Source organism: Zingiber officinale, chromosome 3B, assembly GCF_018446385.1.
Source record: "Zingiber officinale cultivar Zhangliang chromosome 3B, Zo_v1.1, whole genome shotgun sequence".
NCBI classification, from domain to species: Eukaryota; Viridiplantae; Streptophyta; class Magnoliopsida; order Zingiberales; family Zingiberaceae; genus Zingiber; species Zingiber officinale.
This window is the reverse complement of record NC_055991.1, coordinates 37,611,062-37,626,369: the sequence shown is the minus strand read 5'-3', so window position 1 is coordinate 37,626,369 and position 15,308 is coordinate 37,611,062. Positions and strand designations below refer to the sequence as shown.

Genomic DNA, 15,308 nt, shown 5'->3' with positions numbered 1-15,308 from the left:
CTGGTTTAGTGCTTAGGGAAAAAAAACTGCCGATGAAGAATTTTTGGATTAATGTTGGAAGATGAAGAATAAAGAACAGATGGAAGGAGTGGTTTGCGTGGTCGATCTTTTCTGAAAGAGCTTTTGGGAGTGCTTTTTTATCTTCTTCGCTGGAAATCTACGACAACCAAGAAAATACTATACGGCACGGTTAATTTGTAGGAAGTGGAATCTTAATGTTAAATAAGAACAAAGTTGTTGTAAAATGTATCGAAACAAAATTAAGGAATCAAAAATACATTTTTTCTGATCTTTGATCATCGATCTTTAGCCCCATGTACAACGGTAATGGCATCACATCAAATCCACCTGCGAAACTGGATAAGTTGTTCTTTTCTCCCTTCAAAAGAACGAAACATTTTGTAAATGTTTGCATGGACGATAAATCATCAGTTCATTCATTCATTCATTCATTGCTTGCTGGGCGCGAGGGCCACGGGGCGGAGGCGACGCGGGCGTAGAGGAACTCGTTCCACACGTCGGGGACGCCGGGAAGGCACCAGTGGATGCAGTCTGCGTACGTGGCCGGGTCCGCCTGCTGCTCCGCCGTCAGCAGCTTCCCCTGCCGGAGCGTGTGCACCGACGTGTGCCCGTCCTTGCGCAACTCCGACAACGCCGTGATTTTCACCATCGACACCGGCACCTTCTTGTTCAGCCTTCTCAGCACCTCCTCCGCCACCTCGAACAGCCGCCAGTCGGTGCCCACGTCCAGCGGGTGCGACAGGTTCCCCACCGGCTGCGTCTCCATGGCGCACTTGATCCCCGCCGGATTATCCCATTCCTCGCTCCTACCACCACCATCGGATTTAATTTAGAATTATATTAAATCATAAATAAATCGGAGTCTCAATAATTAATCTTGATTAATTTTCAAAAGAGACGTTCAGAAGGGGGAAACCTGTAGCGACGTAACCGAGTAGAAATTTCGCCTGTCTTGATTAATTATATCTATTTGGTCAACTGCTAATTTCATTTATAATTTTAATTAAAAAGGACAACAAAAAAAATCAACTTACTTGATGTGGTTCGGAGACATGCTCATGAAGAACACCGTGGTCCGCTTTGGATCCACATTCTTCTTCACCCAATTCGCCCATGTATCCAGCACTCTCCGGTACGCCACCGGCCGTTCGACCTCATCGTACTCCGTCGATCCTTCATCGAAGGATCCTCGCCTACCCCAGTCAAGTTAATTCACAATTTTATAAAAGTATATATTTTCAAAATTCAACAATTAAGACTAACAATAACGTACAGGACTTTCATGTCGAGCGTGTTCAGCCACCAAATATAAGTGTTAAAAATGAGGAAGTCGACGCTCTTCCAATTTTTTCCGTGCTTGGCGATCGACTTGGGCATTATGATCCGGTTCAGGATGCTGTGCTGGTTCGGGTCGTCCGAGTTGGACTCGACCAGGAACGGAGCCCAATAGAACTCCACGCTCGCATTGTAATCCTGCAGCATGTACACGTCCATCCAATTAATCAACCAATTAATCGCATCATTCATCTTAATTAACTATAATTGAATCGGCAAGCTAATTAATTACGTGGAGGCGAAAGACGTTGAGTGAACCGTTCTTGGTGAGGGTCTTCTTGCCGGGTGGAACGGCGGCTTGGACCAGGCAGACCATCGACTCCCATTGATTCCGGTTCAGCGAGTCACCCACGAACATGAACCGCTTCCCCCTCAATCTCTCCAACATTACCCTCGCATCGAATCTTTAATTTTTTTATTTTTTTTTAAAAAAAAGGTTTTTATCACCAATTAATCAATATTAATACAATTTTCCGAATTTTTTTTTTTTTTTTTTATAAATATAAATATTTGATTATGTTTACCTGGGCAAGGTGCAATCTTGTGGTTGCCAGCGCCACTTCTGGTAGTCGTCATCCCGGCGACCATTCCTCATGCACGTGACTTGCTCGGTCAAGAACTCGCACGCCGGCTCCTTGTAGAGAGGGTAGTTGACGTCGTCGTGCACCCACCGCCCGGTGAACAGATCGCAGCTCGCCGGCACGTCCACCACCACCCGCATCACCTCCTCCCTCCGCTCCTCCTCCTCCTCCTGCTCCTCCTCCATCGACGCCTCCGCCGCCGCAGCCTTTGCCGCGTCTGCTTCCTTGTCGCTAATCATCGGGTCAACGACGAGGAGGCCGAGCTCGTCGACCACGCCGGCGGGCTTGTCTCCCGCGCCTCTGCTGCTGCTGAAAGGGAACTCGGCGATCGACTTCACGTCCTCGTTGTAGATGAAGGTCACGAAGAGGAAGACGGAGATGAGCATCACGAAAACAGAGTACCTCCCGTTCTTCCTGCCGCCGCCACCGCCGCCTCCTCCGATAAACGGCGTGCCTTGCTTCGCTCCGAACGTCTCTGAAGCCAAAACCGACGCTTTCCGGCGAGGCAACATCTCTTCTCTCTCTCTCTCTCCCTCTCTACGTAGAAAGCTTGAAGTCAAGCTTCAAGAATTTGTAATAAATAGATAGAAAGAGAGGTAGATGCAGGGACAGAGCAGTTGAATATGATCGAGTTTTTTAGATTAAAGAGAAGAAAGAGATTAAAGGGGTAGGTGTCAAAGGGATTCGTTGTGGTTAAGCTTTCTTGTTCTCTTGGCGAATTAATTTAAGAGTAAGAAATAAGCTTCAGAAAAAAAGGAGATTAATTGACTTATTAAATGGAAACATATCTTATTTGTGTTAATTAACTAATGTTAATATTTTTGTTATAGATCAATTAGTCTGTGCTAACCCAAACGGCTAATAACATAATTGCAACCTTAAGTCAAACATCCCAAATTAATCAACTCAGATTCACTGTCCTGTATTTAGTGGTTCTAGGATCAAAGTCTATGATCTGTCATGTACATAATGCCCTCTCATTAATGAAGCTGACTTGTAGATGGTTAAAGTATGTTTTGTAGAGTACAAATTGTACTGACAACACCAAAAAGATAACAAGCTGACACATGAAGCATGATTAATGATCTTACTTGTAAATAATTAAATTCAATTTGTCAGTTTACTGGTTTAACCCATTGACTTTGTTTTGTTCCTGTTCAACTGAAGCAAACAGGCCACCAAATAAGGAAGAGAGACCAATAACTTTGTATCTAATTAAACAAAGTAGAATTGGAAATGAATCACTTGTTTGTTTTTTTATCTAATGCAAAAAAAGGTGTGTACAGCAAATGTCTCTGTTAATTGAAGTAGGAGCTAAGTGATGGTTGCTTGTGTGGTGAGGTTTCTGATAGGGTTGGTGGGCTCGAATATGCAGCTTGATGAACAAGTTGGCAAGAGACAAGAAAAACAAGAGGCAAATACACAAGGATGTTATAGAGTTAATGCTAGAACAAAATTGGCATGGAGGAAAAAATAAAGAGAAATTAATGCTTGCAAATTAAGTTTAGGAGATGAGGAAGCACTATAGCAGGTTGTTAGGACATTAGTCTGATTAGAGCATATGAACTCCCAACAGAAAGTTGACACCGCATCGCAATCTTTACTGACACAAAGGAGGTGATGTGAACAAAGAGTAAAACAACAGTCTTCTGAGCCAGGATCCATTTGACTCCAAAAACACAAAACTTAAAAACAAAAATATGATCTAATTGTTTGATTATAGCTCACTGTGTTGCTAACTATCTAAATCCTATAAGTTGCTCTTGTTTTCTAGTGAAAGAGAATAATGCTTACTCTTTGGCATGCAATATTTTCACTCCCAGAGGTTTACAAGATCTTTACATATTTTGATTTCAAGTTTTGTGCCAAGTTGAACCAGTGCCTCCTTTGAAGATCTAGGTCTCCATCTCAATTAATGTGTGCGACTAAGAGCATTGTCCTATTGCACTTTCCTTACGACCCTCATTTTGTGTAATGAGTACACTCTTATTAGAATATGAATTGACAACTTTCTCTCTCTTTTCTTTGAGCAATTAATATTATCTTATAGTTTCGTTCATCTCATCTCTTGTAAAATTTTCTTTTCTAATGCACTACAAAGTCCTAGATAAACCACTCTCAAGATTTGACAACCTCAATTTTTTTTATTTGAATATGCACATCAAAATTATAACGTGGAGTATCCCTATTAACACATGTGATCTATGTGTGTGTCCAAAAAAAAAAAAATCACAACTTTCTTATTCTCTTCCTTTACCTACTACTCATTGCTGATATAACATTTGAACCTCCGAAGAAAATTGTGAGACTTAGATCTTAATTTTGTATATGATGCACTCTTTCGAGCCTACCACTTTGTCAAACACTCGTTACATTGCCCGTTGGTTTAGGGTTTCGAGAAGCTCATATTTGGTACATGTGGATTCAAAAGTGATCCTTAAAGAGCGATTGTTTGTTTTTTAAATTTAGATATTCATGGTGGTAAAAGGTAATTACATTCGTCTCCACTAGTGCCTTTGTTAATTTGTCCTAGGACTAACAGAGGAGGTAAATTATGGGTAATTACGAGTGACTACTAGCATTTGGAATAGTGACTGACGTATAAGGAAGGTATTTACCTCGGCTATGCCGAGATTCGAACTCCAGACCTTATGATGATAGTGTTGGTGCGGTTAGACCGTCAGCACTAACGGTTTAACTCAAGTTTTGATGAATGACAAAATAGGTTAAGTTAGTTTTGTTGTTATCTAACACTCTGATTGAGTGTGCAGGAGAAGTCCAGACAGGTCGACGGACTGACCTGATGTTTGGCACGAAGCCCAGCTAGGTCGACGAGCCGACCGGATAATTGGCACGAAATTCAAACTGATGGATCGTTTGAAGCGATAGAGGGGGGGTGAATATCGCGCGCTTTAAAATTATTCTTTTCTTTTGAAACCAAAGTCGTGCAGCGGAAAATAAAGAGAGACAAGGTATTTTACTTCGTTCGGAGTCTAGCTCGACTCCTACTCGAAGGCCCGCAGTCCTTGACCGCACCGATGGGCAAAGCACTAAAACTCTTCTCTCCGAACTCCTCGGAGAGAAGCAGATCGTACAAGTACAAGAGATATAAGATAGTAACAACTCTACTATCTTATATAATTTAAGTGCAACAATAATAAATTTACCGACAAATGAATTTGAAAGTCGAAGCTTGTGGTCGGCGCGAATGCAGAGATTGATGGAGACTTGTTGCTTCGAGCAGCTTGCAGAACAGCAATTTTTTGATCAGTAAAGTTGTTACTGGCCTCTGACCTCGAGCCTTAATTTATAGGTGCACTGAGGTTCGGTCGACCGATCCTTCTGTTCGGTCGACCGAACCAACTCCGATCACCCACAACTGGAGTCTGACGTTAGCTCGTAAATTCTGCATTAATTGGCCTTCAATGGTTCGGTCGACCGAACCCTTTTATCGGTCGACCGAACAAGCTTTTACCTTGTTCGTCGAAGTCTGCCAGAATCTTGAATTAATGCGAGTTTAATGTTGATTGGATCGGTCGACTGATCCTCTTGTTCAATCGACCGATCAGCCCTTCTTTCCTTTGCTTGCTGATCGTGTCTGATGCACTAGCTGTGCTGAGTCACCAAGGTTCGGTCGACCGATCTTACTGTTCAGTCGACCGATCTTACTGTTCGGTCGACCGATCAAGCTTTGATCGGCCTCAGTCTGTTTTAGTCTGATCTGAAACACTGCTTTGATAACTTCTGTTTCGGTCGACCGATCCTCTGGTTCGGTCGACCAATCAAGTCTGACCTGCAAAACAGTGTTAGACCAAAAACATCCTGCAACATAAAGGTTAGCACAATTATAATGCATGAGTAATATAAAAGATAGTAGAACTGTCTTGATCTCAACTTTGAAACATTCCCGGTTTCTTCAGTTGGATCAGCGACCTAAGGTTGTTCCCTCTGGGAACCCGACCTCACTGTCGCTCCTCCAGTTTGCTTAATTACCTCAACCTACCTGCCAAACTTTGATCCTCCAGATCCAGTTTGGACTTTTCACTCAGCCTTGATCGACTCCTCAGGACTTTTCTTTTGATCTTCAGTCCTCCAGACTTCTCGATCACACCGCCAAGCATTGGGTCCCCTTGACCTGCTTGGACTTGCACCTGGGTTCCACGATCTGCTAAGACTTTTTTGCCTAGCCTCCAGCTAGGACTTTTCGAGTTGAGTAGTCATCCTGCACACTCAATCAACTTGTTAGATCACAACAAGACTTAACTTGGAACCTTTGACAACATCAAAACTCAGGTTTGATTCTGGTGCAACTTGCACCAACAATCTCCCCCTTTTTGATGTTTGACAACCAAGGTTCAAAGTTAAGTTAAACATATGCAACTAGTAAATAAACAAGCAATTTCAATTCTTATTTCTCCCCCTGAAATAATCATCTCCTCCTGAATTCACTATCTCTCCCCCTTTGACACACATCAAAATTAGGGGAAGTCAAAAAACCAAACATAGAACATAAGAAAGTCTAACATTTGAAGAGAAGTTAAACATTTAGTAAAGGAAAACTAACTATTCAAAAAGATACTAAGTTTTGAAATGATATCAAATTTTTCTAAGTTTCAAAACCATATTTTTACTAAGTGATCAAAATTTGAAAAAGAGTTTAAAGATAGAAAATGATTTATAATGTGAAAAGAGTTTAAGAAAACACTTTTAAAAAATCAATCTTGAAATTAATGTTTTTTTTTGAAAAAGATGTTAAAGAAAACAAGTTTGAAAATAAATAGACTAAGTGAAAAATTTTGAAAACGTGTTTAAAGAAAACAATTTGAAACACTAATAAAGTTTATAAAACTATTTTGAAGATAACTCCCTTAAAATTGATATTTATCCTAAAAGTCCAAGCATGGTTCAGTAAACTAAGGAAAAAGGTCCTTATGATGAAATGTTCAACCTTTGTCCAAGACTAGCTATCACAAGATAGTAGCAAGTTGACTCAAGTTGGTCAATTTGAGCATTTATAACTAGCAAGGTTTTTAATTACTAGTCAACTCAAATTGATCAATGTCTGTTATTTAAAGCCCAGATTTATAGCGATGCACTGACATAAGCATCTGAAATCTAGGGCTAAGTCCTAAACATCTCACTAATTCTAAGTTTTCAAACAAGGGGTCCTACTGTGCTTGTGAGATGCTAGCTCCTAGAACTATAGGATCATGCAGTTCTACAGTAGATCCTAAGCTATTCCAGAAAATATTTTTAAAGAGTTTTGAAAAACAAAAATTTGAAAGGAAATTTTTTGTAAATAAATTTTGAAAAATTATATAGTAGTAATTTTCAAAAAGAAAAGAAAACAAACTATTCTATTAAACATATCCCTAATTGTCGTCTTAAGGTACTAAATTCAGCTTCAGGTAATGGTTTAGTGAAAATATCTGCTAAGTTAGATTTAGATTCAGTATATTTAAGTTCAATATCTCCTTTTGAAACGTGATCTCTAATAAAATGATGTTTTACTTCTATATGTTTGGTTCTAGAGTGATGAACTGGATTTTTAGTTAGATTTATTGAACTAATATTATCAATGTAAGTTTTTATATTTTTGTATTCTAGATTAAAGTCCTTTAATGTATGAGACATCCAAAGTAGTTGGGCTACGCACTCACCTATTGCTATGTATTCGGCCTCAGTGGTAGATAAGGCAACACACTGTTGCTTACGGCTAAACCAACTAACTAAAGATGATCCTAACAATTGACAACCTCCACTTGTACTCTTCCTATCTAACTTACACCCAGCATAATCCGAATCCGAGTATCCGACTAAGTCAAAATGTGAGGTTCTTGGGTACCAAATTCCTACATTAATAGTGCCTTTTAAATATTTGATAATTCTTTTAACCAGTGAAAGATGAGTTTCTTTTGCACAAGTTTGATATCGGGCACACATACTAACTGCAAATAAAATGTCAGGTCGACTTGCAGTTAGATAAAGTAAATTCCCTATCATACTTCGGTAATACTTTAAGTCAACAGGTATACCATTTTCATCGTTATCAATGGTTAGGTTACTTGCCATTGGTGTTTTAAGCCCTTTACAATTTTCCATACCAAATTTTTTAAGAAGGTCTTTTGTATACTTAGTTTGATGTACATAATTACCATCTTTAGTTTGTTTAATTTGAAGACCTAAAAAATAATTTAATTCACCAACTAAGCTCATTTCAAATTCATTTTCCATTAAGGTTACAAACTCTTTTAGAAATTTTGAATTGGTTGAACCAAATACAATATCATCTACATAAACCTGGGCTATAAAACTGTCTGAGTTAAAGGTTTTAATAAAAAGTGTAGGATCAATTTGACCTTCTTTAAAATCCTTGGATTTTAGAAAACTAGATAGACGTTCATACCAAGCCCTAGGTGCTTGTTTTAATCAATATAAAGCTTTTTTAAGTTTAAAATAATTTTTAATAAGTTTAAAATAATTTTTTAATAAGTTTAAAATAGTTTTTAATAAGTTTAAAATAATTTTTAATAAGTTTAAAATAATTTTTAAAATAATTTTTAATAAGTTTAAAATAATTTTAATAAGTTCAAAATAAGTTTTTTTTATAAGTTTAAAATAATTTTAATAAGTTTAAAAATAATTTTTTTAAGTTTAAAATAATTTTTAATAAGTTTAAAATAATTTTAATAAGTTTAAAATAAGTTTTTTTAATGAGTTTAAAATAATTTTTTAATAAGTTTAAAATAAGTTTTTTTTAATAAGTTTAAAATAATTTTTTAATAAGTTTAAAATAAATTTTTTTTAATAAGTTTAAAATATTTTTTTAATAAGTTTAAAAATAATTTTTTTTAAGTTTAAAATAATTTTTAATAAGTTTAAAATAATTTTTAATAAGTTTAAAATAATTTTAATAAGTTTAAAATAATTTTTAATAAGTTTAAAATAATTTTTAATAAGTTTAAAATAATTTTTAATAAGTTTAAAATAATTTTTTAATAAGTTTAAAATAATTTTTAATAAGTTTAAAATAATTTTAGTAAGTTTAAAATAATTTTTAATAAGTTTAAAATAATTTTTAATAAGTTTAAAATAATTTTTTAATAAGTTTAAAAATAATTTTTTTAAGTTTAAAATAATTTTTAATAAGTTTAAAATAATTTTAATAAGTTTAAAATAATTTTAATAAGTTTAAAATAATTTTAATAAGTTTAAAATAAGTTTTTTTTAATAAGTTTAAAATAATTTTTAATAAGTTTAAAATAATTTTTTAATAAGTTTAAAAATAATTTTTAATAAGTTTAAAATAATTTTAATAAGTTTAAAATAAGTTTTTTTTATAAGTTTAAAATAATTTTTTAATAAGTTTAAAATAATTTTTAATAAGTTTAGTTTGAAACAGATTTGAATTAATTAGAATTGATTTTAGTTTGAATTAGAATTGAATTTTATTGAAAAAGGTTATTGAACCCATGTTAGATTCAAACTTAGCTTTGGGTTAATCAAACAGGCGTCCTAAGGATAAGTTTCAGTTCAGTGGCGAGGCATATGGCCTACTTGAATATCATTAGACCACTTGCTGAAGACTTTCCAAACTGTTCTTGCCCAAAAAACTTAATACTAAATTTTGGTCTAACTAGTCCATGTTTGACTGAGGTAGCTTCGGTCAGATCCACTAAGTCTAGTGCACCAGGTAGAATTCCATATTCAACCTAGACATGCCTTCGACAGAGTTTCCTTGACGTACTATCATCCCAATCCATTCCGGTGCTATGTTATAGGGTTTGGTAAACCTTTTTCATCTAACCGTTCTAATAATCCTAATCCTAAGTATTGAGTTTGTTTTAATTAAGTTGGTTGGATTGTTTTTCTAGTTGCTCCCCCTGAGTCATAGCTTAGATAAGGTCTATCTAAGTAATGGACTTGACTCTTGGGGACCAAGTAGAAATTTGGTTTAATTGGTTTGATTAACTGTTTTATTTGAACCCATGCTTGGACTTGCCTTCTAGTATTTTGACTGATTAAGGATAAGTATGATTTGTTTATTTGTTTTGGTTTGTAACCGAGTCCCGATTTGTTGTACACGGCTCGTTTCGATCCAAGTACCATATTTAGACACTTGGATCCCATTTCGAACTTTTCCAACGTTTTCTTGAGTCGCTCGACTTGACCTTTCAAATCAGAATTTTCTTCCTTAAGTTTTTCAACTTGAGTTGAAGTTCCGACTTGAACTTGGTTAGTCGAGTCACTCAAGTTAACTTGTTGCTTAAGGTGGTCTATTTCCTTAAGTAACAAGTTATTTTGTTTTTCCGATTTTGCTAATTTTTTAAACAAGCATTTAACTACTTTAAGTAAATTTGACTTTGAATAAATTGTTACCATATTTGGATCTTCCGATCCGTTGCCTTTGATGTCGATCTCGGACTCGTACTCGTCCTCGGACTCGGAGTCGGAATCTTCATTTCTTGCCATAAATGCAAGATGGCTTGAGTGCTTTGTTTGTTCCGTGTCGGATTCGTCGAAAGAGGTTTCGTCCCAAGTCGCTTGAAGTGCCTTCTTCCGTCTTGTCGATTTGGGTCGTTCTTCTTTCCTATTTGGGCATTCATTTTTGAAATGCCCCTTTTTGTTGCATCCATAACAAATCATTTCTGATTTGTTTTGGATCTGGTTCGGTGGAGTCTTTTTGGTATTTCTTCTGAACTTTTTCTTAGTCAACAATCTTTGGACCATGTTGACTAGTTCTTCTTCGTTTGTTGAGTCTGAGTCTGACTCGCTTCCAGACTTGATCTTCGTTTTTGATTTTGTCTCTTTGCTTGAACCTGCATACAAGGCAACTCCTTTCTCGACATGGCTCATGTTAGATTGCTCGTGTAATTCCAACATACAAAACAATTCATCTAACTTAAGAATTTAAAGATCTTTGGAAACTTTGTACGCATCTACAATTGATGCCCACAAAGCATTCCTCGGAAAAGCGTTTAGAGCGTACCTTATTGTATCGCGATTTATGAGTTCGTGTCCGATCAGGTGAAGACCGTTGAGGATGTCCTTTAGTCGGGCGTGTAGTTGCGAGGTCGTCTCTCTAGGAAACATTTTTATATTAAGTAAATTATTTAAAAGAAGATCTCGTTTGTTTACCTTCGAGTCGTTGGTTCCTTCGTGTAACTTGACTAGTGAGTCCCACAAGTCTTTGGCGTTGTCGTAGGGACCAACTCGGTTCAACTCCTCCATCGTAGGTCCGCACTGAATGGTGTTGATCGCCTTGTAGTTCAGTTGTGCCTTTTTGATCATTTGGGGAGTCCATTCTTCTGGTTCTATTGTTGTTCTATCCTTCGTTGGGGGAGTATATCCTTTCAAAATTGTGAACCAGAGCTCGATGTCGGACTTCAAGTAACACTCCATTCTATTCTTCCAGTAACTAAAATTCTCTCCCTTGAATAGTGGAGGTCGAACCGTGCTATAGCCTTCTTGATATGAGTTCGACATCCTTGCAAATCAAAGATCAAAAAGAAAAAGTATTTCCAAGACTTTTGTCTTGGGATTAGTAGTGCTTGAAAAATAAAAATTATTCAGAAATGAAAAGAAAAGATTTTAAAAGTTGCTTTGAAAATCGATTAAAAAATTTCAGAGCTAACCTGCTCTGATACCAATTGATGGATCGTTTGAAGCGATAGGGGGGGGGGGGGGGGGTGAATATCGCGCGCTTTAAAATTATTCTTTTCTTTTGAAACCAAAGTCGTGCAGCGGAAAATAAAGAGAGATAATGTATTTTACTTCATTCGGAGCGTAGCTCGACTCCTACTCGAAGGCCCGCAGTCCTTGACCGCACCGATGGGCAAAGCACTAAAACTCTTCTCTCCGAACTCCTCGGAGAGAAGCAGATCGTACAAGTACAAGAGATATAAGATAGTAACAGCTCTACTATCTTATATAATTTAAGTGCAACAATAATAAATTTACTGACAAATGAATTTGAAAGTCGAAGCTTGTGGTCAGCGCGAATGTAGAGATTGATGAAGACTTGTTGCTTCGAGCAACTTGCAGAACAGCAATTTTTTGATCAGTAAAGTTGTTACTGGCCTCTGACCTCAAGCCTTAATTTATAGGTGCACTGAGGTTCGGTCGACCGATCCTTCTGTTCGGTCGACCGAACCAACTCCGATCACCCACAGCTGGAGTCTGACGCTGGCTCGTAAATTCTGCATTAACTGGCCTTCAATGGTTCGGTCGATCGAACCCTTTTATCGGTTGACCGAACAAGCTTTTACCTTGTTCGTCGAAGTCTACCAGAATCTTGAATTAATGTGACTTTAATGTTGATTGGATCGGTCGACTGATCCTCTTGTTCGGTCGACCGATCAGCCCTTCTTTCCTTTGCTTGCTGATCGTGTCTGATGCACTGGCTGTGCTGAGTCACCAAGGTTCGGTTGACCGATCTTACTGTTCGGTCGGCCGATCAAGCTTTGATCGGCCTCAGTCTGTTTTAGTCTGATCTGAAACACTGCTTTGATAACTTCTGTTTCGGTCGACCGATCCTCTGGTTCGGTCGACCAATCAAGCCTGACCTGCAAAACAGTGTTAGACCAAAAACATCCTGCAACATAAAGGTTAGCACAATTATAATGCATGAGTAATATAAAAGATAGTAGAACTGTCTTGATCTCAACTTTGAAACCTTCCCGGTTTCTTCAGTTGGATCAGCGACCTAAGGTTGTTCCCTCTGGGAACCCGACCTCACTGTCGCTCCTCCAGTTTGCTTAATTACCTCAACCTACCTGCCAAACTTTGATCCTCCAGATCCGGTTTGGACTTTTCGCTCAGCCTTGATCGGCTCCCCAGGACTTTTCTTTTGATCTTCAGTCCTCCAGATTTCTTGATCACACCGCCAAGCATTGGGTCCCCTTGACCTGCTTGGACTTGCACCTGGGTTCCACGATCTGCTAAGACTTTTCTGCCTAGCCTTCAGCTAGAACTTTTCGAGTTGAGTAGTCATCCTGCACACTCAATCAACTTGTTAGATCACAACAAGACTTAACTTGGAACCTTTGACAACATCAAAACTCAGGTTTGATTCTGGTGCAACTTGCACCAACACAAACGGGTCGACAGGCTGACCGAACGTTTGGCACGAAGTCCAGCTAGGTCGACGGGCTGATCGGAAAGCTGGCACGAAGCCCAGACGGGTTGAAGGGCTGACCAGACGTCTGACAGATAAGTGAAGGTAAGTCACTGGAGGGGAGTGACTGTGAGGACGTGTTCCTGGGAAGGGAACTTAGGCGTCGATCCGACTTAGAACCATTTCGGAACTCTAAGTCGAGATCTTAACTAGATTCCAGTCTCGGAGAGACGAAATCTAATTAATACGCTACTTGTTAAACTTGAACTGTGCTAACACTTTATTTTGCAGGATATATGTATTATATATTTGCCTACAAACTAACATTTTCTTGCAGGAAGGAAGCTGCTGGAAAACTAGGGTCCGGGCGCTCGGAGGTGAAAACTTATCCTCAGCGTTACCTCGCCACGTGGAGCGCCCTAGTTGGCTCGGCTACATCATGTTCAGGGCGCCCTGAAGGTTCTAGGCGCCCCGAACCTCCTATATAAGGAGGGTCAAGGCTGAAGCTCCAACAACAACTCAGAATCTACTCTCTTGTGCTCCTACGACACTGCGAAAATATCTCCGACAAAGTTTTGTTTTCTTTCCTTTCTTATTTTCATAATTGTCGGTTTTTTTGTTTACTACATAATTCCTATACTTAGCTTGTAATAAGTTACCGAATTATTAGTGATTGCCCATCGAAAGCACCCTTGTGTGCGGGCCTTGGAGTAGGAGTCGCCAAAGGCTCTGAACCAAGTAAATCGTCGTGTTCTCTTTGGCTTGTTTTTCCGCTGTGTTTACTCTACGAATTTTTTTTAATCGATATTCACGTCCCCCCCCTCTATCGAACTCTACGATCCAACAAGTGGTATCAGAGAAGGTACTACTCTGATTTGGTGCAACCACCAATCAGACAGGTGGTGTAATTTTGTTTCCTTTTTTCGGTTTTCAATGTTTCGTCTTTATCCCAAACTGGTATTATTACCTTTTTGGGAACTCTTTTCGTTGCTATTAATCTGATTTGGTGCAACACCAAATCAGTTTTCCAGTTTATTTCTATTTTAATCCCGCACTACTAATCCAAGACCTAATCTTGGGACTCTGTTTATCTTTTTCTTTACTTGTGTGCGGGATGTCTCAACTTGAAGGCTTCAACACAGTACGTCCTCCCCTGTTCAACGGGGATGACTTTTCGTACTAGAAGAAGCAGATGGAAATCTACCTAAAGATGGACTTTGACCAATGGTTCAGCGTCACAAGAGGCTATAAGACGCCGGTCGACAACTCCGGAACCCCACTGGACCCAGAACAGTGGACTCCGGATATGAAGAAGAAAGCTTCAATGGAATTCAAAGCACTCAACACGCTCCAGTGCGGACTGACGAAGGAAGAATTAAATCGAGTAGGACCGCACCAAAATGTGAAAGAACTTTGGGACAAATTGATCAAGCTACACGAAGGAACAAGAGACGGAAAGGTAACGAAACGTGACTTGTTATTAAATAAGTTATTTAACATTAAAATGCAGGAAAGAGAATCGGCAAGTCAGCTTCACGCGAGGATCAAGGGCATCCTCAACGGTCTCCACGCAATAGGACATCAAATGGAGAACAGAGACTTAATAAGGTATGTCTTGAACGCTTTTCCACGCAATAATTTATGGGCATCTATCGTGGATGCCTACAAAATCTCTAAAAATTTATCCAAACTAAAATTAGATGAGTTTTTTTGTGAATTAGAATTGCATGAGCAAACTAACGCTAGGACCGAGAAAGGTGTAGCTTTGTTTGTAGGTTCTTCCAAGGAGAGATCTAAAAACAAGTCTGAACCCGAAGAAGAGTCGGATCAGGAGATTGAAGATGAAGAGTACCTGGTGAACCTGGTAAGGAAGATGTTCACCAGGAGAAAGAACAGCTTCAGCAAGAAGGACCTGCAGAAGATCAACTCCCCCGAACCAAAGAACGTAACGTGCTTCGGATGCAACAAGAAGGAACACTACAAGAACGAGTGTCTGAAACTGAAGAGCGACAAGACAAAGGCATCCAAGAAGAAGGCTCTCAAAGCGACTTGGGGTGACTCCTCCTCGGACGAATCGGAGGTCGAAAATCAGAAGCACTAGAGCCACCTCGCGCTGATGACCCTCGAAGAAGAATCGAACGAAGAATCGAAAGACAGGTCCGAACCCGAATTGAGCCACGAGTTCGTACTCGTTTCCGAAGGTCCCGATGAGGTAAATTTTATTTTAAATAGAAAATTTTTTAAAATTATTTCAT

At 38.5% G+C, this 15,308-nt stretch overlaps 1 protein-coding gene across 1 annotated transcript; it reads right to left on the bottom strand.

Moving 5' to 3' along the window:
• Nucleotides 1-357: 357 nt before the first annotated feature.
• Nucleotides 358-2,597, bottom strand: LOC122056390 (protein ESKIMO 1-like). The gene is made up of 5 exons (XM_042618320.1): nucleotides 1,881-2,597; nucleotides 1,589-1,760; nucleotides 1,295-1,494; nucleotides 1,056-1,214; nucleotides 358-827 (listed from the first exon to the last, which is right to left on the bottom strand). The coding sequence occupies exons 1-5, from the start codon at nucleotides 2,447-2,449 to the stop codon at nucleotides 446-448; spliced, it is 1,482 nt and encodes a 493-aa protein (XP_042474254.1). The 5' UTR covers nucleotides 2,450-2,597; the 3' UTR covers nucleotides 358-445.
• Nucleotides 2,598-15,308: the final 12,711 nt, after the last annotated feature.